Source organism: Eschscholzia californica, unplaced genomic scaffold (genome assembly GCF_041429995.1).
Source record: "Eschscholzia californica isolate CP2 unplaced genomic scaffold, dmEscCali1.0.p SCAF_4, whole genome shotgun sequence".
Taxonomy (NCBI): Eukaryota; Viridiplantae; Streptophyta; class Magnoliopsida; order Ranunculales; family Papaveraceae; genus Eschscholzia; species Eschscholzia californica.
Genome location: NW_028238461.1, coordinates 5,384,458 through 5,411,352, shown reverse-complemented (window position 1 = coordinate 5,411,352; position 26,895 = coordinate 5,384,458). Strand labels below are relative to the sequence as shown.

Below are 26,895 nucleotides of genomic sequence, written 5' to 3'. Positions count from 1 at the left end.
ACTTGTAGTAGAAGTTATTTTGCTTTAAAAAGGTAAAAAAATTTCAAAAGTATATTTGGCAAAAATGTTACTTATAAGTAAAAAAGTTAGTTTGGTAACTTAATTTACTATTGATAATTTTATTTTCTTTCTCATAGAGATATTTGATTTTAATTGAATTTAGTTACGATTTCCATGATTACTCTTGTATACGAAGTAGTGGTGGTATTGGTGGTAGTGGTGATGCCATGAAGGTATGGTTATGGGGTATGGTGGTGGTTGAAGTTTGATGGTGGTGGTGGTAGAGGTATGATGGTGGCAGCGGACGTATCGTGGTGGTGGTGGCGGTGGCGGTTGTGATGGTGAAGGTACCGTGGTGGTGGTGGTGGTGGTGGTGGTGAAGGTACCGTGGTGGCGGTGGTGGTGGTGGTGGCGGTGGTGGTGGTGGTGGTGGTGGTGGAGCTACGAGGTGGTTGTTGTCGAGGTATGGTGGTGGTGGTGGTGGTGGTGGTGGTGGTGGTGGTGGTGGAGCTACGAGGTGGTTGTTGTCGAGGTATGGTGGTGGTGGTGGTGGCGGCGGTGGTGGTGGTGGCGGTGGCGGTGGCGGTGGCGGTGGCGGTGGTGGTGGAGCTACGTGGTGGTGGTTGTCGAGGTGTGGTGGTGTATGGTGGTGGTGGTGGTTAAGGTGTGGTGGTGGTAGTTGAGGTAGGGTGGTGGAGAGGTGCAATGCTTGTTGTGGTGGTGGTGGGAGTAGAATAGTATGGTAGAAGTTATGTTGTGATAGAGGAGCGGAGATAGAAAAAAAATCGTCAAATAAAATTCATGCGTGTCTAAAAAAAGTTAATTTACTTTGAAGTCAAAAGTTAAAAATTATAACCTCAAAAGAAAGTCAAATTTGAACTTAAATAAAGTCGGTAATTTTTCGTACCAAACTAATTTTGACTTTTTCTACTTAAATAAGTAAAAAAATAACTTATTTTAGTGTTGCCAAACGACACCTAAGTCTTATCTATTGTATTAAGTCATTTATTTATTTATACTATTTTCTCAACTGATGATTTCTTTGTCTTCATCAATATATTTATCAGGACAACTCTTAACAAAAAAAAAATATATTTATCAGGACAAGGTCTAATTTCATTACCCAAAGCTAAACTCTGTAAATTAAGGTGTTTCCATTGAATTGTAGTGACAAAATATATTGAAGATTGACGATTGAAGAGCGAGCTTGAAATCTACGAGAAAGATTGAAGCATTAGCAACAACAACAACACTATAGAAAATGAACCAAAAGAACTTGAACTCACCTAACAATTACAAGATGTCCATTCACTTATCAGTTGATAAAATCTGCAAACATTTATGTGTTTCAAGTTTCAAGAAGTACTTTATCTGCCCTTCTTCTCCTCAATACTTCAACAAGAACTTACAATGTCCCCCAATCCAATTGAGGATCAATAAATGCAACAAAATACTTACTAGAGCACTTACAAGAGTAATAAAATACATTCACGGCCGGGAACTGAAATAAGTAACGAAAAACAAAACAGACATGCAAAAATAAAGCTGAACGAAGAATACAACGAAGGATGAATATACAGGAGGCAAGAATATGGAAACAATGTATCACAGCAGAAGTTCTCCCACCAAAATCGGAGATTATGTGTTAATCTGATGCTTCTGAGTTCTGATCATGTCTATGTTATTTCCATGGAGGTGATGATTGTTGCTGCTTATAAACCAAGCTTTGAGAAGTAGCTGTAGCATAGCTTGCGTCGAGATTGTGGAGTTGTTCCATGAGCTGATTTCTTCGTTCCTTGAAGAAATCGAGTCGTGTTGTTAGTTCTACCAACGTGGAAGAAGCTGCAGATTGATGCCTTGGATATTCTATGGCCTGCCAATATTGATCAGAAATAACATGTCAAACGATCTGTATTAATAAGATCTACTGATTTTCTTAATTCACATGAAGTGAAAATTTAAGTTTATATGTCGTTGTAGATGCAACAGATTAGAGTAGCTATTGTTTACCCAATGTTTAGTCAAGAAAAACCAACCAAGTGATTCGTTAGGGATTGAACTGTCCGCCTAATGGAGTTTGGTTTTTCACCACGATTACTCCTTTTTTATTACTTTTGCCACATTGGATACTCATCCTATCAGATACTTGCAGTTACTTCAGTATGTGTGTGATTTTGAAGTGTCTTGTCTAAACTTTTACATAATCATGACGATAGGTTAATGTCTATTGTTTTTAATAATGGTTTACAAAGAACAGAACGTTGTTACTATCGCAAATGGCACAATAATTTCTTGTCGAGAAATGGGTACCAACGGCCCCATTTTGCCCTTTTTCTATTTATTCTATTTGATACCTAATAATTGTTCCATGTTGTGTAGGTTTTTCATCATCTTTCTCTTTTCTTGTTTCCTTTTTTCCTCTCTCATTATTAAGGACGTGGAAAACAAAAGAATTATAACAGCTTATAAGAAATATTAAAAGAAAACAGAAGACCCAAGCACTTGTGTGGATGATTTCCATGTCAAGGGTTTGAGGCACTTGAGTTTTGGGCTCTCTTGCAAGCATGCTGACTTCTACAAAAAGACATAAAGATCATGCCCCTCTCGAACGTTCTCACATTCTCATTCTCATTATATACCATGGTTTGATCTTTTTTTATCAAGTTCGGCACGGGTCAATAATTGACTCCATAACACGGCATATACATAAACGCTGACATCATTTGATCACGAAAAGTGACTTTAGCGCTCTACCATTACTTAGCTATATGTGCAAAACAACTATAGTGAAAGTGGTTAGAATTTTTACCTCGACTGGCCTTGATGTAGAAGGAGCAGCTGCAGAGTCAACTGCAGATAGCTCATCTGCAGAAAAACTAGTAGATGCCTCTGTACTTTTTGAATCACTCAAGCTTGCTGACTCACCGTACAGCTTCTGGAAAAGCTGTTTGCTAGTGTTCGCAGATGACAACACCTGCTCCTTCATGTTCCTCCGTTCAGTTCCTAATGAACTCCCCTGTGTCATTCAATAAGTATGAACAGTTTTCGTTTTCACAATAAACCTAGAATACTTGTGCACTAGGAAAGTACAAGCACCGTGTGATTTTTAGCACCATGAGAGAGAGAGAGAGAGATATCAATGCATTGGGTGATCATAACTACCCTTTATTTTTGAAGTACCAATAAATCATTAGAATATGATCGGAATGAAGGTAAAGAGTTTCAAATGAAATACCTCATTTCTTTGTCTTGTTTCAAGATTACAAAAGGCTAGTGTTGTATCAAAATTTTGTTGAAGAAACTTCCTGCAGTAAATTAAAAAAAAAAGTGAACAAGGTGCATGATCCGCACGAAACAGGTAATTCTAATGAGAGGAAGCCCTTCTTAATTTATCATCATGCTAGATGGATTTAGCATTCTAACTGGATTTAAAATCTGATCTGAGACCATATCCAAATTACTAAAGCTTCAGAGATCCAGATTTAACTAATTAGGTTATATATTGAGGGTCGATGTACGACTTGACTTGATTTTGAAAATGAATTGCTAAAAGCTGGTCTGTTAGGTTTTTGAGTAATAATTTCTCAGATTGTTATTCAGTAAAACTGAACAGCCTACATTTATGTTAAAATCTTACAGTTATTATTTGAATCTACAATTGAAGTCCTGTCATACAAAATTCAATTTCAATCGAATTTAACACACACCTTACAAGAATCTTTAATTACTCTTGTATTGTTTTGTGAAGTTCAAGTCGAAACTTGAGATTCAACTCCAACTACAACAACAAAATTCTATTACATACTTAGATATCTGATAGACTGATGATTCATTTGGTGCTTGGGACTTTTTCATGGTAAACTTCATACAGTTGGAAACACAAGACAAACAAGAAAAATTGGAAGTTGAGTAGCGGATAATTTTGCGATGAATGAAATTGTAATATTTTGAACTAACCTAATAAAGTATATAAATATATCACACACAGTCACACACACACATGTATATTCTCTCAAGGAAAAAGGTCTTACGATTTGTAATTCAATTCTAAGATGGTAATCTACAGAATGAGAACTGATTCACGATATGATGAACACCCTGAGCAGACAGATAAGTAGATAACAAACAAAACGACTAAGAAAGCCAGTAGTGATTTAGACATCTCACTGTTGTGAATGAAGATTATGCAAATGTTGGTGGCGATCACTTGCATCTGAAAGGGTGCCGTAGTGGTTCTGGCTTTGTTGATTCAGTTGAAGATGAAGTTCGGTAACCTTCTGCTTCAGCCTAGCTACATCTGCTTCAGCAAGGGCAATCTCCTCGAGTTCTGCCCTTGTCTTCAGCCATAAAAGGATTCAGACTTCAGATAAAGATAACTTGGGTCAAGGAACCATAAATTAGAGAGAAAAGGAGAATACTGACTTTGGAATTCATGCCACGTGAGTTAGAAAATTGTCCTGATGACATGCTCAGACCAATCTCCAAATCAGCTCTAAGATCTCGTTCAGCTTGCAACTGCTCTTGCAGTCTCGAAACCTGAGACATTCAGTTAACAGGAACACGTTACTTACATGGTAACCGACTAATTATGCTTCACTTAAACCAGAATCAGTGTTGGAGGGGCTGCTGATTATTTCCTTTCGCTTGTGTTTCTAGTCAGTATCATGAATGTGGGAAATCCTCCAATAGCAAGGCAGATTTAAGAAGAGTCCATATTAATAGCACCTCCAGGTGCTCCCAACCTTTGGTGATTGTTGGAATCGAAAACGACCTTCTAACTTAAAGAAGGTGAAAGAATATTTGGTGTCATTTTTCTACTTGTCCAGTATTCCTCTTCTGAATTTTAAATGTTGTACTTTTTAGCGAAGTTAGATTCTTTAAAGTGAGATTTCAGATATAAATTTTAGCTCAAGGGAAATATGCAGATCTGACTTGATGTACAACCAGATTAGATTCAATCTAGAATTACTAAGCTCAAAGTCTGAAGAGGATATAAATTTCAATGTTAGATGTATCTAACCAGATTCAGATGCTTCAAAGGTACAAACACCAAATAAGTCTCTAGTACTCTTAATAGCCACTCCTTTCTAACCGACACTTGAGAGTGCGTCAGTTCAAGGTAGTTTCTGTTCGTGCATGAAAAAGTCGTGCCAGACAAGGCATAAAAATAGGACCGTGGTTACTAATAATCTGAGCAACTATGCTTTATAGATAACTCTCAATAATTAAATACGCTATACTAACTACTAGATCATCGTGGTTATGGTCCATGACTCCATTACTAAAAAAATGGAAATAGAAACAAAATCTCAAATAGAGTTAATAGATTAAAGATAAGAAATTCATACATCTTGTTCAAGTGCCAAGCGTCGTTCATGCAAAGCTTGCTTTCTTCTCTCTAAACTTGCTTGCAGAATTGCATTTCCTTTAGCCTGACGAGAAAGTAGCCAAATACACTAGGTAAAGAGCACAGCTGCCAGATTCTACATGATGTTCAAAGAAATAGTTAACTCATACCTCTTTTGCTATCCTATTGCGCAAGTCATTTTTCGTGATCTCAAGTCTCTGTATGACAAGCCTACGTAAAAGAATAGCAAACTAACTTGAGTACAAATAGATGGCACACCACGAAATATATTCTATGATACTAATGAAATAAGAAAACATTTTTTAATTACTAATAGACAGTTTAGCATTGGATGTGCCAGGAGCCAAGTATTGAGATCTTACATCGGCTTCTATTGGCAAAGGGATGGTCAGGTTCCTTACAGGGTAAAAGTATCAGGATAAATGTAGGGAAATTGATATTTTTAAGAGTTGAGACAAGGGAAACAAGTTTGAGGGATTCAGTTCAGGAGGAGTTTGAAATGCACGATTTCATGTACCCTCTATAACAAGGGTTCACAAAACCAACCATCTAATTGGTGTCAATAAAATACAATTACTTATCTAAACTTTAATTGTTTGCAAATTTACTTTAGAAAATAATAAGATGGAAACACTCAAATCATTCTCCTTCGGCTCCATTTCCCTCTCTCGTAACTGATAATGACTAAATTTTCTAGTTTCCCTGGCTGATATCGTTGATATCCTGCCAGATCAGTTTTGAAAGATATTCCACTTGTGTCCGACAAGAATATGTAGTGCCCGACAAGGCAAAAGTATTAAAAATGACTATCTGTGTCACATAGCTTTCTACTAATCATATGTATTGTTGTCGATGTCCGCTGTATAGTGGTGATGATGAAACGAAAATGAAGCTATCGCAAAAGAGAAAAACTTACTCTTCTTCTCCAGATGAGTCAATCGATTCCACTGAAGGATTCTTTCGTGCCTGTAACAGTTAAAATAATGAAACTCTAGCATTCAAATTTCTTAATTTGTTAGCTGAAACAAGCTGGTCAACTAACCAGTACCAGGGGTGGGTCCAGGATTTTGTTCATGGGGTGTGGGATAATATAGTGGTACTCGGATGTCGGATCGTTGTGATACGTGGTACGGGTACCGGTAGGCTACCATGTGAGAATGAGGTACGCTAGGGGTATACATCTTGGACACTTTTTGGACTATTTTCCTAAATAATGTAAACTTTTGGTGATCCATATATAATAGATACACCTACACTCAAATATTCCATCTCGTCGCAAAAAAAAAATCGTGTAGTTAACTATCTCAAAGCTTATAGGTTTCAGTAAAGAAATTGGGTTAATTAAGACTTAATAATCAGGCACGCCAAATTTAGGGTACTGGATCGCGAACCTACCCAAAAAGGGAACATGGAATCAGGTAGGGGGTTAGAGTATAACATTGGGATAATATACCAAGACAACTTCGAATATTTTTTCTGAATCAGTGACGGATTCAGAAATTCCTTTGATGGGGCTAAAAAAAGTCCAGTAGAGTATGAAAAATAACAACAAAAACACAAGCTGATGACTAAAAAAATCAGGAAATAGTAAAGAGAAGCGGATGGAAGATTATAAGAGAAATCTGCATACTTTAAAACTCTAAATGTTATAGCAATTAACTTTCATTGCAGTCTAATTTATGCAAGCTTTTGTAGATTAAAGAAAATGGCGATAAAATATCTTCGAAAACGAACGGTTTTGACTCAAAATCACTTGTTTCGAAAAATCAAAATTGCTAAGAACTAGTCGTAGCTCGTAGGCCTATAGTAGGCACCTTACAAACTTGACTACTGACTGTTTTTGAAATTGCTACACATGATACTTCTAATTTGATTCGAAAAAATCGAAATTACCAAAAAACACATGAGCTTTTCTTTTAAGACAACCAGGGCATCGGGGGCACATGCCCCTTCATGTCCTTGCTAGATCTGTCCCTGCTAGTGACCGCATAGATCTTACAACATTGATTAAGATGATGGCCAGATTAGCCAAGTTCAGAAGTCAAAACGGCATGTTACATTTCATTTCACATTTTTAAGCCAAACTTGCTACTATTAGTTTAGTTGTTTACATTTTTTCTAGTGAGTTGCCTAGAAAAGAAACAACAGAGCAGTGAAGTGACAAAAAAAGAAGAGATATTAGACTAACTCACATTGTTTCTTCCCCAAAAGGATGACCGTTTGACACTGAGGCTGTAGCTACTTAGTTTACTTGTAGACTTTTCTGCAGATACATGAGAACCAGGAATTGTTACTGGAAGACCTTGTTCTTTAGAAGATAGAAGGTCTGCCATCGATTGGTGAGGTCCACTGAAAGACAAACTATTTGGGGTATGCATCTCAGTTATCGGGCTCTCGCGTTCTTTCTCGCAGAGATCTTGTTCATTGGATTGTATATTACTGTCGCTTAAGCATTTATGGTTTGACAAACCGCTGGTCTCCCCAGTAGATTCAACATCTGAACCACCATCTCCTTCAAAACCCTGTGAAGTGGATAGAGAAAGAACAAAATGATGAAAAGGTCGGTGAAACAAATAACCAGAATTCATTTGTTCGCGCATTATGCCTGAACATAAACATTACATAGCATTATAACTGGAAGTAGGAACTTTATGGATAAGGAAGGAACTGAAAAACATAGCCAAAACATATGTTCTGAACAGTAGTGGCTTTTCTAAAATGGTTATACGACATGAGAAACTACTTACAACTAAAAGTCTTAGCATGGAATGTGAATATCACACCTGATCACATCTTTTATCCTGTGGAGTTGACTCGTGTGTTCACGTTCACATCAGATAAGAAATGAAATCAGTGAAATTCACTATTACAGTGGTGTGTAAGATTATGAACACATCCTAGGAACATAACCGATAAGAGGATTCGAGGTATTAACATTTTTCAGTAGGTTCTGAATACAGGAACACCTAGCAATCTGTGCTTTTTCAAGTGGCAGTATCGAATGCGTAAAAGAAGATGAATGTAATACAGCTTTCTACCGGAAGAGCATGAAGATTTTGTTATTAGTTGGATATAAGAATATTATCGGAAGTTTGAGGGAGAAGAATAGAAACAAAGTAAAACACGCCATACATATATATTACTTCGCAAACCTTATAGCTATAAAGATCATTGCCGCCATTGCCACTGCTTTCACTAAACTTTCCACTATGTACACGCTCAGGATCATCATAAACTTCTGGATCAACATCATTTTCCATATCATGGTAGTCACCATCTTTCATGTCTAAATTTTCATCATCAGTTGACTCCTCGGACCCACTATTCCCCATTTGAGAATCAGCTGAGAAAGAGCATCTCTGTAGATTATCATCCTAAAAAGAGAAATAGAGAAATCATAACCAACCAGACAAGTAAGAAGCAATAGGAGAAAGCAAAATTAAACTGTTTTCATCTTGCCATCTAAATAATCACAAAAAATATCAAATGGTTGTCAGAAACGGCTTTCCGGTTTCCAGAATATCCGTGTCGAATTAACGGTGAAAGGGCATCATTTAAGATGGATTTGTCTCCAATAGCTACCTGTTTACACTCAGGAAAGTTTCAACAGGATAGTGACAGATCCGAAACATATTCTTAGGGCGTCCTGGTATAGCAGTTGGTTAAATGGCCTCATTTGCTGCGAAGATGACCCCTTAATTAAAAAGAGATCATCCTAAAACGGAAAATAAAAATAACGCCGCATAGACCTCATGGGCAGGCTTCCACATTAATGATAATTTTATAACTAATGAGGTGATATACTCATGTGCATTTCCGAATTAGAAGAAATACAGCAAGCCAGGTTTTCCAATACCAAGCTAATAAATCATATTTGAGAACTTTTTTTATACGGAACTTACATCGAATATATTGTCATAATCCTCCAAAAGAATAGTGATGATGGCTTGAGCATTACTAGCAGCATTTGCTGCAGCAAGAAGCTGAGCGGATCCATCACTCATATCTAAGTCATCCTCTAACTCACATTCACCAGCTAAAAGTGGACGAAGTAACAAAGGTGCCATACAAGCAGCAACAGCAGAAGGACTCATACGATTTTCGGGAGCATGAGCAGCAATAACATGCATCATTTTCAGAATTCTGTTCACAATAATACAAGTCAGAAAAAACTTGAGTAGCATTAAGGATGCAATCTATGAATATCACCTATTGATTATGAACTTAAGGATGGAGAAGTGTATTTAACATCATGCCTCTCTTTTAAAACCAGATTTTGCAAGTAAAATCCAACAATATGCTGCTTGAGTAAAACGACAAAAAAAAACCTGAAGAGTGCAAATGGTAGCCAAGGAAACTTATTTAATGTTAAGAGAACAAAAAGGAAATCAATCACCTCTGTAATAATCGTCGATTTGGTTCTGGAAACGTCTCAAATATGGCAGAGCGCATTGCATTAACCCGAGCTTCCTTTCGTTCAATTCCTAGTCCAGTGCAAAACCAAAGGAACCAAGTTATCACAACAGCAATTAGGGGTGAAAGTGAAACAGTGAAAAAAAATAAACTTAAGAAGTACAAAATTAAAAAGTGTATACAAAGTGCTACTTCTTAACCACTCAGTGTGATATATCCAGAGAATGTTATTTTATCCATCTAGGTTCAGTTTGGCAACATTAGAAAGAAAGTGCAAAGATTTTCAAATGCTGATTAAAAGCTTGCAGAACTGAACAAAAGTTCATTTTCTTGAGCTTAAATAATGCAGCTCGGGCCCAACAGTATTCAGTAGCAAATGAAACCTCATTACTCCAATGCCTATTCAAGTTCTCCTTTTGGTTGCCTCACTTTCTAATTTGGTATACTGGAGCTCAAAACTGAGACATGAACAACATCTCAAGTTCTCAACCAAAATAGCACGTCTTAATAAGCAAAGGTACAATGTTTCATAAATTATTTATGGACGGAGAGCTACCCATCAAATCCCTTTAGAAAAATTACTGAAAATACTTCTTTATTATTAACCCATTAACATGCTACAATATCAAGAACTAACAGGTAATACAAACTTACTAGATGCCTCCAACAGTGAGATGCAGCAAGAAGCAGGAACTGGAGATGACGGTAGTTCTCGAAGCAGGTGCTGAACATAAAACATAACACGGGTGAGCACCCAACTGAATAATATATAACTATGATAGACATGGTATTTAGACTCAAAACAAAAGTAAGCATTGGATCCAATGAAAAGATACCTTGACACAGTCACCAACAACATGAGCATCCTCGTCAGAACTGAATTCGTTCCTCCCTAGCAATAACACAACTTACAAATGTAAAGCATCTAACAGAAACAGCTAATCGTAGTTAAATTTCATTTTATTTGGTCCACATGTAGATATTAACAGCTTTCGGACACACATAATCTTAGTGCAAATAAATATTTATGTGTGAGACCTTGCTCGTATTGTTGGACCCGGCGGTAAACATCTTCAACATCTGCTGATTGTCGCAAAATTCCTTCTACTTTTATTCCTGTAAAACAAAAATGTTGAATTTTATTCAAACTAAAATTTTTATTGGTAACACGGTGTCAGTAAGATTGTTCTAACTGAAAGTTTTGGTTTATTGAAGAAACAATTCACTAATCCGGTAGATACAACAAACTCATCATAAACCAAACATTTCCTCCCTCCCTCCAAACCCTTCGTAAGAAAGTTCCTGTTGCACTCTCGAATCACTGGAGTTGAATATTTTTTAGGAGCAACATAGAACACCTTAAAGGAAAGAGGATTAAAATTGAAGCCCTATTTTTATAGATCAAACATATGTATGGTGTGTGTGTCACCTTAAAGGGAAGAGGATTAAAATTTAAGCCCTATTTTTATAGATCAAAACATATGTATCGTGTGTGCGTCTGTCTGTCTGTCTGAGTCTGTCTGTGTGTGTGTGTGTCTGTGTGGGTCTGTGTGTTGAAGTGCAAAACTAAAAGTGGATGCTTAAAATGTTCCTGTCTCCATTGTATGCTTCCCCGTTGAACTTCAACTTGCTAAACTATCTGGAAGCAAGAATAACTCAGAAGAACGTATTAGACAATAGACCAGTAACTTGTTTAATTTCTTTTGCTTAGATAGTTACATTACAATCAGAAAATCCAAGTGTAGCGCACAACTGACAATCACGTTAAAAGCCTAGAAATGCCTAAAATAGCTAATATGTAGTGTCATGCTATTAGCATGATACTTGGATCTGCCACCACCAATAACTAGTAGCTTATGACATAACAATTCATGTTTGGCTTTACTTGGTTGTCGCACCCACCAAGAAAAACACTAGTTAATTAGTTATATTAATGCATGCTTAGGTTTCAAAAATATTACTGCATGTGCATGCAGTAACTAAAGTTAGGTTAACATCTGATTTTAATTATTATAGAACTAAGTTAGCTCTCTTCATAGCAGAATAGATTATATAGCAGCAAAGCCTCTAATTCCCCTCCAATGAGATATGGTGATGTAGGAATCACTCCTAGAGCCCTTAGGCATCACACCATTGGGGTATTTGCATCACACAAACACATAAAGCTTAAGTAGCTGCTGGAATACTCTCTGTCTGTCCCAAACAGCAGAATTACATGCCTTATATAGGCCTAAAACCCACCATTGCCATCTCTACTTGTGGACTATTGAACTTCTAAACTCCTAGAGCACTAAAAGACATTATAAAGGACATTTAAGACATTAAAGAGACACTATAAGACATTAAAGACATTAAAGAGACACTAAAAGGCATTAAAACATTAAACAAGGTGGAACCATTTTGGATTAGGCCCACATTATTCAAGATTCCAAGTGGGCCCTTCATCTAAGACATGTCAAATCAGAATTTGGGCCTTAGAATCTTTCTTTTGACGCCTCCGATACACCTTTTGTGGTTGTTGCTACCATTCATCTCTATCATATGGGGACTCAGGTAATCTCAGCGTACCAACTTCTCTCTGAAAGACTGAAACACCTTTCTTTTCTATTGCAATCAGAAGGAAGAAAGAGGAAATGCTCGTCGTTACAGAAACTCGTTTTCTCGTGAGTAATAGGTATGTACTAGTATTCTACAACTCTACATATGAATATGTGACCTTTACTCTTCTTGTTTTTTGCAAGCAAAGGTGCAGATATAAACCACCCTGTATAAATCTATTCACATATTTTAACTCTTGTCTGTTTAGCAGTAATCTTGCAGTATAAAGGAGATCATGACACTAAGAAAAGATAATTACCTTTGAGAGGATATCTGTCATATACTCATATCAATGCAACAATGCTTATAACATTTTGCATGTGGAATATGAAAACAAAAACTCACATTTTCTGAGACGAAAGTGGAGAGTAAAGAAAAATGTGGGATTGTGGATTCGGTAGTTTTGGTTTTTTATCATAGGAACTAGGAAGGAATGTAAACGTTGGAAATGGGTAGTTTTTGTAACTACCTCCCCCTCTTTTCTCTCATCAAATCAAATTAAATGACCTAAACAACCTTGTTTACAAATTACTTAAAGAGTTAGAAACTGTATTTCAAAAAATAATTCCTCCCTTACATTTGATCTTTATCAAATTTCCAACAAAAAACGAACGGCCAGACTTATCTTCTCTCCCATAAGGCCATAACCGACCGAGCTGTTTTGTTGTATAAGATTTTTATTATAAAAACAGAAATGGATACAAAAGTTTAATGTGGTGGCATTAGTATTCAACAGCAGATGTTCTCATTATCAACATATAGCATGTGATATACTCAAGTTACACACACAATTAAATTACAGTTTGCTATTCTAGGAAATCACGAAGGCGGCTAGTGTTAACGAAGGATTATAACCAAAAGAATGCATCATCGCAAAACAATAGTGTTAACAAACTTAATCAAATTCTGATGGAACTTACCGAACACCTCTAGAAAGCGAAGAGCTTTCTCTAGGAAGGACGGACCACCATCGATGTCTTCTAGTGCAAGTAGAATAGGTCTTCCAACAACCATTGACTTGATAGGGCCTTTAGCCCTCCCTGAATAAAATAAATAGACACTTTTACATTTAGTACATACCTAAATCAATTGAAGGGCAAACCATGTACACAAACTAATTTTGTATTAGATTATAACGGACATTGTTGAAAAGAACCATCAACTGTGTCAGTAGTGTCGTTCCGAAAGATCCCATTATGACCCATGACAAGTGCAGCACTTGGCGCTTGTGCCAGAGCATGCTCTAGCGCTGTCTTCCACTCGAACAAATCCTCTGGGGTCTCAGCCTAGAATTTAGAGAAAGAAAGTAAAGCATGGAACTAAGTTAATCTTAGGAGGGATAAACCAGAAAGTGCAGCATGCACCCATAAATTGGTATACAAGAATCAAGAACACGCACCTTGAGAGTGAACGCTCTCCCATCACGCCCATCAGGAAACAATACAGTTAACAGTTTTTTATCTTCCCTGACTACTACACTGCAAACAGACATTTATACATTAGCCAAAAACCCAAATAACTACCAAATAGAATGTTACTATTGTTCATTACCTCCCTGAATTATTCAAGTCTATACCACCCAGAGTCAGATTCACTTCACCGCCTCTCTGAGGAAGTGCACTCTACACAACAACCAGAAGTAATTAGGTGCTTCCATATTATCCAATCACAAGCTCTCTTCCATAACATCCACTTTCCGTGATTGCTTACATAGTATGTAAGAGACAGAAGCACTCCGAGTAAATGCAGTTTCATAACTAAAGCAAATAGATAAGATCGTAGCCAAATGAAAAGGTGCTTGCCATGAATTAACAAAAACATGTCTTATTTGGTTTTAGAGTTATGTCAACTACGGAAGAACTGGATTAGCAGTTGAAAGGAGTTTGTTAAAGTGGCATCATTAATCCACAAATTCAAGAGTGTTTTAAGGCAAGTAACATTTTCATGTTAAAAATGTTGAATCTAACAAAGATCTTAGTACCGTGACTGTGTAATGAAACATAAGAATTAAGAAATGTAACTTCTATGTTGAAATTTGAAAATACTAAAGAAAACACTTTACATCAATCTTCATTTAAGAGGCGATGGCAGCTCAAAATCATACGCTTCACAAATTAATTTTCACAAGATGGGCTCTTTGTGCAGCATCTGGGGAAGGAAGGTCTGTTATAGTACATTTGACGATTGAGTTTGTTTTGTTGAACTTTTTTTGGTAATTGCAATTTCCCATAAAAAAGGAACCAATGCATTGATGGAAGATAATAATGCTTGCTAGTTCTGCACTAAGGCTGCAATTCATATATTCATATATATATATTTATATATGCTCTTTCAACTTGGTGGAAGCTAAAAAATATATAATCAATCACATTGTGATGTAAACTGTATCAAATTAACATATTTATTTTTACAGGTAATATAATATCATGGGTTAATACTGACAGGATCATTTTTGAAGAAAACTAGAGATGTTCTTGTGAGTATGAACCAACGTTTCTTCCAAGATTTCCAGCCTATCCCTGCAAGTGGAATACGAGTATAATTTAGAGTCCGGAGAACTAAAGTAACCAGTGTAACACATTTTCTAATTGTAACCCACTTATTTCAAAAGCAAGGAAGTTTCAAATGGAACCAAACAAAGAGCAAGTTATTAAACAGAAATAACAACATATCATGCAATCCGTGGTTAATTACAATTGGGTCGATTTTCAACTTCATTTTGACATTCCTAAATCCTAAAGAAGAGAGAAAGAGCATACTGATCTTTTATCAATTAAATATACTTGAATTATGAAGAGATTCCACCGTCATAAAGAGTTAAACAGTCCTTTTGCTTTAAAAGAAGTATCATGAATGTGATACGAGTAAACTATAAATCAAATGGGATATGGTCAAGCTAATTTAAGTATGTAAAAAACAGAAAGTGGATCTAATTAGATGTATTACAATTTACAATCTCAATGTCATCTAGTGGGATTAAATGTATCTAATATAAGATCAATCAGGCCACAACTTCACATTCATCATTGATGGTCAAACTCCAAGTCAAAGAGATATTAAGCATGGACTAAGAAATCTGAAACATTCCCAACTAAGGCAACACATTCCTCCTGCTAGGTCAATAAACCTACATATTGATGTGGTTTGTCATGAGTTTATTCACAGGTACATTCTTCTACAGATTTGGGGGTTTCTTTTAAATACTCAAGTTCTCAAACATTAGAAACTTGAATTAAACTACCCAAGCTTAAAAATAACAAAAGATTTATCAAACCTTTAGATGAAATGAAAAGTGGACCACTCTTGAAAACCTACAAAACAAAACAAAAAAAAAATTGCTGAGTTAGGTTTACCAAAATGAAGTTTCAAACTACCAAATGCAGGAAAATATAAACAAATTCAAATATCGTATAGTATAAGCAACCATCAAAGACAGAACTGAACTTGACTATAAACTAAAAATCTGATCTTTCTAAACAAAACCCCCCAAATCCCAATAGCTGTTCACAAATACTTTACTAAAACACATTTGAATCAGTTCAAATAGATCATCAAACACGAGAGAGAGAGAGAAACTTACAGTGTTCATAACAGCTGCTCTTGGTCGTTCGGACGACATTTCTTCTTGAAAATGAGATTAAAATTAGGGCATCGAAATGGGTAATCGGTTATAGAAGAAGTTTGAATAAAAAACATTTGAAAATAAAGAGTTCCTCCAGATTTCAAGCCATGTAATCAATTTCGGGGGGAGGAAGAAAGGCGTCTGTCTAACTAAACACCTCTAAAATGGGAAGAAGATAATAGAAACCAGAAAAAGGGAACCATCACCACACCACGCTCTCAACTCCACCAGGCACCCACTCTGTTTTTTCTCTCTCTAGTTTCTCTCTCTAAAGTTGATTAAAGTGTTTATTTCCATTTTCTTTATCTTTTGTTTACTAGTAGATTAGGTGGGGTGAGTGAAAAGAACTTGGAAAATTATGTAATACTTCTACATCAAAATTTGATGTGAAGAGCTTTATCTAGTGCCACGTGGAGTATTAAAATGAATTCTACCCGTGATAGTTGCATTCTCGATTTCTGGCCCAAACAAGTACTTGCTCATGTGATAGAGAAAGATATTCCATAATTATTTAAATTTAAGAGTTTCTTATATTATGAAGTACTAGGATCATTGTTGAAGTCTAATTAGATATTCTATAATTATTTTCATCTATAGAATATTTTCACCAGATTCTGAGTCCCAAAAACAATCTGATGGACCAAGGAAAGCCAACTCGATAATGAACGAGTACGAAGCTTTTTCGTAGAGTATCAAGTAAAAGTCTGATATGTCAGCATGACTCATCCCATGGCCAATGAACATCTAGAACCAAGATAACCACTGATCATTACTTGAAGACCAAGTGTGAGTAGAAAGGCAAGAATTAAGTAGACAATCGGAGAAAACCGCAAAAAGAGCAACATGAGACTCCCTACAAGATGGTGTACGCCATGGGGTTTGTTATGCTAGTGAAAGTAGGCAAATCAGACTACCAAGTAAATACTTCGATCACGAGAAGAATAGAGAAGTAACCAGAGAACATCTAGACCTAACAGGAGATGTCAAAGATTAAGTAGACAAATGGAGAAAATCCCAGACACCACAAATGCAACCTGAATGAGAAGATGTTCAAAGTCGGTGTCATTGTATGGAAAAAATCGAGGTCTGTGGAGAAGTCCTCGACAACCAAATTGTTTACCAAGTGAAAAGGACCATACTGTTGGGTTATGGTGTATCCTAGAGTTCTAAGCGGAATCTCAGACATCTAATGTCTAACACTAGTATCCCCAGGATCTCATGTATAAGCTAATAATGAAACTAAGTTAGTTTAGAGATACCTTAATCGCTAAATATCCCACGAACTATTCCAGTTGAATAAGAAGACCAAGAGATCAACAGTAGCTCCTCTACTTAAGAAACCGAGTAATCAACTTAATCTCCCACCTCAAGTTTAGCTAGAACTTTAATGGTGGGTAGACGAAGAAAACTTCTCTTTCAACTAGATAGATAGTTGGGAACAAATTTTTTTTTTTTTTCTACTTGATGTTGTAGAGTTAGAAATCTCCTAGAAAATTTTCCACACTTAAATCTCTTCTAATGAGGGTCTTATATAGAATCCCACAGTTAAAGTCCAACCCTGATTAGGTTTCCTAAAAGATCAAAATAGAAGGAGGTTTATTTTCTATCTTTCTTTACTTTTTCGCATGGCCGCCACCTTTGCCCTTAAGGCTAGGTCTGGTCGGCCCCCTCTTAGTGCGGTCGGCCAAGGCATGGCGGTCCCACTAATGGGCTTTAAGTCCCTTTAAGTACCCCGGTCCAAAACCCGAATTGTTCTGACCTTTTAAATATCTTTGTCTTAGCCCTTTTGCTTGGCCTTTTGAACATATTTATAAGTCTAACCCATACTTTCATGTCTCATCCCTCTAGTCATGTCTTTCGATCAAGTAGACACTCTTTGGTGTAACCCGATGTAGGATCCGGACGAAGTTAGCCGCGAATTATCCCGTAATTCGACCATCGTTGTTGGTTTCTAGTTAAACACTGCGGTCCCTAAATCGTCTGAACTTGATGATCTTCTTCATCAATTGTCCTATCCGACAAATGGCTCGCATTGCATCTTCGGTCGAAGGACATCTCATTCACACACAAGATGACGAAGATTGTGTTCCCTGGAACATATATCTTGGAGGATAGCGACGGCTACATCATGTCCCAACATGGAATGCAAAGCATCTAAACTTTTGCAGAAGGACCCAGATGTTGTAAGGTGCACATGTTCTTTTAATTTACGTTATAAATTAAATTGGATAATATATCATTGATAAAGAGGTTCAGTTATGAATTTGGAATGAATAGAAAGCCTTAGTCTGCAAGGCCACGGAGCCTTGCTCCGCCAGGCCAAAAGCTCTGCTCTGCCAATCAAAAGCTCTCCTCTACCAAACATGAGGAATCCTACTAGTTCAGCGTGATTTTTGAAGATATCCAGACATGAAAAGCCTAGTTAACTTACATTATATTATTTGTAAATTAGGCATGAAAAGCCTGCTAGCTTAGCAGGTATATTGTTTTCAACTACCTACACACAAAAAGTCCTGCTAACTTAAGAAACTGTTATCAAATAACCAGGCACGAGGCACCCTTCTAGCTTAGTATCATAACTCAATTAACTAGGCATGAAAAGCCTTGCTCGCTAGCATTGTGTTAATTGCTAATAAGGCATGAAAAACTCTACTTTTATGTTTAATCCCTCTAGTCATGTTTCCTGATCAAGTAGACACTCTTTGGTGTAACTCGATTTAGGATCCAGACGAAGTTAGCCGTGAATTATCCCGTAATTCGACCATCGTAGTTGGTTTCTATCTAAACACTACGATCCCTAAATCTTCTGAACTTGATGATCTTCTTCATCAATTGTCCTATCCGACAAATTGCTCGCATTGCATCTTTGGTCGAAGGACATCTCCTTCACATACAAGGTGATGAAGATTGTGTTCCCTGGAACATATATCTTGGAAGGTAGTGGCGGCTACATCATGCCCCAACATGGAACGCAGAGTATCAAAACTTTTGCAGAAGGACCCAAATCTTGTAAGGTGCACATGTCCTTCTAATTTACGTTATAAATTAAATTGGGTAATAAATATATCATTGACAAAGAGGTTGAGTTATGAATTTTGAATGAATGGAAAGCCTTACTCTTCAAGGCCACGGAGCCTTGCTCTACCAGGCCCAAAGCCCTGCTATGCCAACCAAAAAGCTCTCCTCTGCCAAACATGAGAAATCCTACTAGTTTAGTGTGATTTTTGAAGTTATCCAAACAGACCAAACATGAAAAGCCTTGTTAACTTACATCATATTGATTGTAAATCAGGCATGAAAAACCTCGCTAGCTTAACAGATATATTGTTTTCAGCTACCCAGACACAAAAAAATCGTGCTAACTTAAGAAAATGTTATCAAATAACCAGGCACGAGACGCCCTTCTAGCTTAGTATCATGACTCCATCAACTAGGCATGAGAAGCCTTACATGCTGGCATCATGTTAATTTCTAACAAGGCATGAAAAACTCTACTAGCTTAGTAAAGCAAATAGGTTTGCATTTCCTTTTCCCTTGGAAATCAATCCTCCCACTCATATTCTCAAGTTTTGATCAACACGCACAATGAAGTAAAAAATTGCGAGCATTATAAATCACATTACACGATCTTTATTCCTAGTAATCTCAGGTTTGAGTGCTTGGTTGATTATTTATTTCTTTTTTTCTTCCACTCTTTTATAAGAGCCATAATCATTGCCTTGATTCTCGTATCTACCATGTTTACTTAATAGCCTAAATTTGATAGTTCGGTAACTCAATAATGGCCTCAAACCTAGTACACGATCCTAGTCGCAAATGTCATCTCTTCGTTCTCTCTCTTCCCCTTTCTACCTCTTCCCACACAAATCTCCATCTTTACAATTTTACTCTCGTGATCTCTCATAAATTTCCGTTTTATTTTTTGTAATTGCTCAAAATACTTAAAGAGGTATGATGTCGTAAGTATCGCGCCTGAAACCTAGCCAAAACAACTTGGTAACCATTATAGCTAAAGAGTTGGTGGCATCTTTCATCATTTTCTCTTGCAAATCCTCTTCCGTTTTCCTTTCGCTCCCTCAAATCACCCATTCCTTTATCTCTCCCAAATCCCTTTATCTAATATTTATGTCTAACAAATTTGTCACTTTAAATCTTAAATTAAATGTATGACAATGTGAGAAAATGTGAGAAAACATACGTCAAAATCCTAAATGTTGAGTCTTTATCTTAGAAGTTTACTTTTCTAAATTTCAAATAATACTTTGAAAATATAAAAGCTTCTTGCAATTGGAGAAGCGTAATTTAAAAAACGTAAGGTCGATTATATGGCAACATCTTATGTTAAACTCGGATTCTTCAACCACAAACTATTTTTTTCACCGTCAAATTATTTTAATTCTCTATTTACTACTTTCACGTTAAAAAAACTGTTAGCACGTTCAAAATGATTCAGACTAAAATTTGGCATTGGGCCTCTACATTGTCAACCGTGATCGACCCTAATAAGAATAACATCAACATCTGTGAATGCTTTTATTAGATTAATTGCTTTTCATTCGATATATATATCATCTTGATTTATTTAGTCTTTTATAACTTTTGGTTTGTACTTATATCCAAACTAAGATCTCAACATTAGAACTTCGGTCCTGATTGACTTCTCAAGAGTGTCCTCTTCCATTTGGCCTCGTATTGAAATTCTTCTTCTTTCCCGCACAAACGCAAAGTGAAGAATATGCTCCTGACTTTATTTGGATATTCAGATCCCACCCTCCCCTCCGGGACCAAATAGACTTCATCACATCTAGATTGGCCACTAACATGGACATGTCACACAAAGGTTTCCTAACAATTAGATTTATTAAACCTTCTTATAACAGAGCTTTAAAGTCAATTTCTTGAGCGCTAGAGGGAGAAACACAGACGTTTTGAGTCTGAGAGAAATCGATTTTGCTGAAGATTTATGATTAGTAAAAACATGAGATTGAGTCCATTGATTCTGATTATCTTCTTTCAAAATTATAACTTTTCGATGGTAAGAACAAGATGCAAGGATTGATGAAGAAGAAGCATTAAAGAAGAAAAAAATATCTTACAATTTCGTGGTTTTTTTTTAAGAGAGAAAGTGAGTTTAATGTACATGGGTATTTTGAAAACAAACAAATTAGAAAATGACTTGATTGCTAATTTTTTTTAGATAAACCAGAATTTCATTCATCTCAAAAAAATAGGGGGTCTCAATTGAGATTCTCACTCGTAAGTGGCGTTAATAAAGATCTTAAAATTTTTTTGTCTCCAATAGAAAACTCTACACTTATCTTATTTACTTATGTGGCGTAGTTATTTTTGTAAATAAATAATTAGTTATTTTAGAAAAATAGAAGACTCGATTTCTCTTGGTTGAAAATCAAGTATTGATGAGTTGGACAATTAGAGATATCTCAAGAGGCCACTCTAGAAATAGAGTGTCCTCTTGAGATATCTCTATTCCACCCTCGACACGTCATCTTAGAGATTCAAATAGAGTATTGCATTGGAGAGAGTTTTTCAGAAAAAACTCAAAAAATCATACGTGGCACTTAGAGTTTCTAAGATTGAGTGTTGCATTGGAGATGCTCTAACGTAGTATTATTTTAAATTGATATATCATTACCATAATATTTTGTCAATTTCTAGTTAATAGAAAAAAATTACATGTTTTTTTGTTATTATAAATAATCTTTTGACCTAAACAACAATTTCTATCAAATTAAACACTTCCCAAGAATGCTAAAACTAGTAGATCGAAACAGTACGATGAGCGGAACCCTCTAAAGTAGGTCCAAAAACACCTCATCAACCTAACATCTTTAAATTGAATCGGAATATTTTTCCAAGTAAACAACTATTGACATCAACTGTTTAACGTATGAGGTAATGTTGTCCCTAGGTTAGTCAGAGAGCCATGGAACATTAAAAGCTAAACCATTGACACAATAAGAAAAAGTAACATAGCCACTACCTTGTTTAAGTACTAGTCTAGGATTAGAAGAACCTTTTGATTCTTGGGGTTTTCTCACTTTTCTTTAGTGCTTAGAGGAATCTAAAGCTTAAAAAAAGAAAACTCAAAGCTAAATATATAGTTGGAATTTGAGTGACTTATTTCTTTCTCAACAAAAAAAGAGTGACTTATTTCTCTAAAAAAAGTGACTTTCATTTAAAAGTTTGTAGTGCACTAGTGCTAGAGTAAAATGGTTTATCTCGGTGGAGGTAGTGGCAGAGGTAGTTAGTAAAGGATGGACTCGTTGACATAAGAAGAATTGTATCTATTTTTTGTAATCGAAAGTGTGAACAAATATAGTCTTGTCATCTATGATCGTAATATTACATTTTCTTTAATTTGTTAAACATGTCTTTATTAATTACTGAAGCGACAATATTGTTGTCTAATGTTATCAATTAATAGGTTTATATACATCACCTTTATATAAAATATGGGAGTGTGGATGTTCTTATTAGCTTACATCTAATTTGGTCAAGGAAACTTTGTTACATCTTTTAGGAGAATGTGATTGTTTAATACGGCAGGTCGACAAATTACAAGTAAATTCATAACTCAATTTACGTCGCAGTCACATAATTAAAAAAAATACCAAAACAAAAGAATTACTAGGGGCCGTATTAGTTATACTTTTATTGTATATCTCAAGTACTTACATAGATCACAAAATAATGTAAATCTCTTAAGTTTTGGTAGTTTATCTGGTAACCTTAATTTGTATCATTTACCATTTGGGCTCAAAAATCTATTCAAATTAGTATCAAGTGACACTCCTATTCTCTTAAAAATAAGCTACCTATTGGAAGGAAATAGAAGTAAAAAAGAAGAGACTTATTTCCTAATGTATAGAGTGTGTGTCAACAAATCCACAATAAGTGTGGGTGGAATTAGACCACCATGGTAGTGGGATGTAATATATTGGCTTTGTATGCACGCTAACAGCTAAAAGAAACCCATAAAGACAAAACACAATATGAGAATTTCATTCCAAGACGGATTAAATAACCATAAAAGCTAAACACAACACTTAGAAACAACACTAATTACACAAAAGTGAACACCAATATGATTAACTCATTTGACTAAAGTGACCACCATGGTTGGCCACTAACACAAGTGCTCTTTCTCTTTCTCTCTAAAATGCTAGTGGTTTTCAACCCATCACTGCAATTCCCATCCCTTTTCACTCTCATCATCCAAAATGAATAAACCCATTAAGAACAAGAGGTGATAGAAAGAGAATGGATGAGAGATATGGAAAAAGAAGAACCTAATAATACTTCTAACAATATTAAGGAAGATCAACATAATCAATCTCATGTTGGTTTGATTAGAAAACCAAGTACTTTAGCAAGTAATTCAATTAGTGGAGATAGATTAAAGAGAGATGAATGGAGTGAAGGTGCAGTTTCAAGCTTACTTGATGCTTATGAATCAAAATGGGTTCTTAGAAATAGAGCTAAACTTAAAGGACAAGATTGGGAAGATGTTGCTTCCCATGTTTCTTCAAGAGCTAACTCAACCAAATCATCAAAAACACAAACACAGTGCAAAAACAAGATTGAGTCTATGAAGAAACGATATCGATCAGAGTCGTGTAGTACTGATCCTTCGTCTTGGCCGCTATTTCAACGACTTGATCAATTGCTTAGATGTAGGACTTCCATTAGTACTCATCCTCCTACCACTACTAATACTACTCGTCCTCACCCTCCTCTTGTAATTCTTGATCCACCACCTCCACCTCCACCTTTACCACCATCAGCACCACTACCACTACCTCCTTCTCCATTGGCTCCTCTTCCGGTTACAGCCACGATGCACCTAGATTCACATGAATCAAATGAGGTGGACCGAATGCCTACGGGCAAGGTTTGTATCATATTACTCAACTATCTTTATTAGCATTATCCCACATCATTTGCATAATATAACTCGTGAGCGAGATCATAAGCTATCGGATACTCTCTCCTTGTAAGTTGGTTTTGAAGATAAGAGGCTAAGAGCGAAAAGCTAACCCCAACAGAGTATTAACTAACACTATCATGATAAATTTAGTTTTCCTTTCTATCCTTGGTTTCTAATTTCAATTTGGTTTTGTTTTTTCTCTTTCTCTTTTTCTTCTTGTGATTTTTAATTTGCTCATATGAGATATTCACTATCTTTCAAAAACCCTTGCTAGCTTTAGATTTAGCCAATCTCAATTTGTCATGGTGGTTAGTTGACTTGAGACTTAATTACATGCCATGCTAGTAAATATATAGCCATTTAGTTGTTAATCTTTTTTGTTTACTGATTGTCCAGCAGGAAGAACAAGTGGGAGTAAATTTTTTTGACAATGGGTCAGATAAGATGTCAATGGACCAAATGGGAAGTAGTGGGAGCACACCCGTCTCCGAAACAATCAAAGAGAAGTTGAAAATGAAGAAAATTAAGGTAGAGAAGGAGAAAAACAAGAACAACAAAAAGAGAAGACGAGGTAATGAGGAATGGGAAATAGCGGATAGTATTCGATGGTTAGGGGAGGTAGTAATGAAATCCGAACAAGCGAAGATGGAAACAATGAAAGAAATAGAGAAGATGAGAATTGAAGCAGAAGCTAAGAAAGTAGAAATGGAGCTTAAAAGAACTGAAATTATTGCTAATACACAGTTGCAGATTGCCAAGATATTAGCAAGTAATGGTAAAGATATTGATTCTTCTTTGAGAGTTGGAACAAGTACTAATTGATTTTGGTTATGCTAATTTGGCTAAGTACTTGTGTTACACTTATATATTAATATGTACTCTTTATGAATTCAGTGGTAAGGAAAAGAAAAAACTAATTCAGAGGTTTCTTATAATTAAGTCATCTGAAAAGTCAGTTTGATTAGATCTTAACTTTGGATATTTGAGGGGTTTGTTTGGGTAGTAACGTGCATATTTTTCTAAGCCCGTGATTTGGAAAAACAAGAAAATTTCCCTGCTAGGTACAAAATTTTAAACAAAAATTATTGATATCGTTAATTTTCTGGGATAACAGAATTTTTTTTTCTTCTCCACATCCGCCCACCACTTCAGATCATCACAACTATCATTACTTTTCTCTCGATCGCTAGCATCCTGTGAGGCCCCTTGGCCCCGAAGCGAGACTTTGCTCGCTTGCCCCCATAACTGACCCTGTGAGGTGTCAAAAGAGAAAGATGAGATGAAAAAAGATGAAGATCAGAAGAAATAGAAGAGAAAAGGAATTCCAGCGAGGGTCGTCGACAAAGAGCCAACCGACAATCCTATGCCGATGACATGGGAAGAAGGATTGTTTAGAATGAAATTTTGATTTTTTTCACTCTATCAAAATTTTGTACCCAATGTTTTTTTCCCAAAACATCATTTTCTTTTTAGGAAGTGACTACGACAGTCATTACAATGACATAGCTACATCGTTCATCACCCTTTGGTGTAGTGGTTGGACATCCCTTTTAAACCTATGAGATCTGGGGATCGAATCTCGGTGAAAGTAGTTTATCGCCAAGATTTATTTCATGTAATTTAGGCAATAAATAAACTAGATTTAGGAATAGATAGACTTTCAAACCCTTAGAATGGTCCTAGGGTTCTTTATATAACATTTAGGGTCCAAGATGTATTAATATGCCGGTTATAGTGTTCATCCAAATTCATGATATTTGAGGGGTTTGTTTGGGTAGTGTCGTGCATATTTTTCTAAGCCCGTGATTTGGAAAAACAAGAAAATTTTTGTATTGGAGTACAAAATTTTAAAGAAAAATTATTGATATTGTTACATTTTCTGAGAAAACAAAATTTTTTCTTTCTTCTCCATACCCGCCCACCACTTCAGGCCATCACAACTATCATTAGTTCTCTCTCGCTAGCATCCTGTGAGGCCCCTTGGCCCCGAAGCGAGACTTTGCTCGCTTGCCCCCATAGCTGACTCTGTGAGGGGTCAAAAGAGAAAGATGAGATGAAAAAGAGATGAAGATCAGAAGAAATAGAAGAGAAAAAGAATTCCAGCGAGGGTCGCCGACAAAGAACCAACCGACAATCCTATGCCGATGACATGGGAAGAAGGATTGTTTAGAATGAAATTTTGATTTTTTTCACTCTATCAAAATTTTGTAGCCAATGTTTTTTTTTTCCCAAAACATCATTTTCTTTTTAGGAAGTGACTACGACAGTCATTACAATGACATAGCTACATCGTTCATCACCCTTTGGTGTAGTGGTTGGACATCCCTCTTAAACCTATGAGATCTGGGGATCGAATCTCGGTGAAAGTAGTTTATCGCCAAGATTTATCTCATATAATTTAGGCAATAAATAAACTAGATTTAGGAATAGATAGACTTTCAAACCCTTAGAATGGTCCTAGGGGTCTTTATATAACATTTAGGGTCCAAGATGTATTAATATGCCGGTTATAGTGTTCATCCAAATTCATGATCTAGTGCATAATATATTCATGACGTATCAATTCCATCCAAATGTAATGACTCTTGGAGTCCAATATATAAAAATGACATAGCTAAATCAATAAGATGTTATAAACACGATAACTGGCAACTTTTAATTTTTTTTTAAAGAACGGACATATAGGCCAACTAAACTAAGATGTAAACCCAAACCCAACTACGAACCTAAATCCCAACTAGACTACTTTATTTATACCCTTAACAGTTCAAGTTCAATAAATTATATGTTGGAATCGGAACCGAAGCCGATTTTGGCTAGACCCGACTCGTCAAACTTAGAAACGGAACGCACCATTGCGTTCGTCCAAATCTGGACGGCTTGCGTTCATCGCGCGGGATTGCGCCAGATCCAACGCGTGGCGTTTATCCCGCTTTGGGCATGATT

At 36.2% G+C, this 26,895-nt stretch overlaps 2 protein-coding genes across 3 annotated transcripts; one reads left to right on the top strand and one right to left on the bottom strand.

The window, feature by feature from the left end:
* Nucleotides 1–1,282: 1,282 nt before the first annotated feature.
* Nucleotides 1,283–16,349, bottom strand: LOC147541924 (rho GTPase-activating protein 7-like). Its single transcript, XM_086632688.1, has 22 exons — nucleotides 15,960–16,349; nucleotides 15,654–15,690; nucleotides 14,822–14,898; nucleotides 13,931–14,001; nucleotides 13,779–13,857; nucleotides 13,521–13,665; nucleotides 13,300–13,419; nucleotides 10,820–10,897; nucleotides 10,618–10,673; nucleotides 10,436–10,505; nucleotides 9,765–9,852; nucleotides 9,271–9,511; nucleotides 8,521–8,742; nucleotides 7,561–7,890; nucleotides 6,285–6,334; nucleotides 5,518–5,578; nucleotides 5,349–5,432; nucleotides 4,423–4,536; nucleotides 4,168–4,337; nucleotides 3,236–3,305; nucleotides 2,810–3,016; nucleotides 1,283–1,873 (listed from the first exon to the last, which is right to left on the bottom strand). Exons 1-22 carry the CDS (start codon nucleotides 15,996–15,998, stop codon nucleotides 1,682–1,684), a joined length of 2,601 nt encoding a protein of 866 aa, XP_086488814.1. The 5' UTR covers nucleotides 15,999–16,349; the 3' UTR covers nucleotides 1,283–1,681.
* A 6,733-nt stretch (nucleotides 16,350–23,082) lies between these two features.
* On the top strand, nucleotides 23,083–24,888 carry LOC147541923 (sequence-specific DNA binding transcription factor). Of its 2 annotated transcripts, none has more exons than XM_086637397.1 (2): nucleotides 23,083–23,913; nucleotides 24,349–24,888. In XM_086637397.1, exons 1-2 carry the CDS (start codon nucleotides 23,287–23,289, stop codon nucleotides 24,769–24,771), a joined length of 1,050 nt encoding a protein of 349 aa, XP_086493523.1. In that variant the 5' UTR covers nucleotides 23,083–23,286; the 3' UTR covers nucleotides 24,772–24,888. The 2 variants fall into 2 exon arrangements, with proteins under 2 accessions (XP_086493523.1, XP_086493522.1); XM_086637396.1 differs by having other exon boundaries at nucleotides 23,156–23,913; nucleotides 24,346–24,888.
* The last annotated feature ends 2,007 nt before the right edge of the window (nucleotides 24,889–26,895 follow it).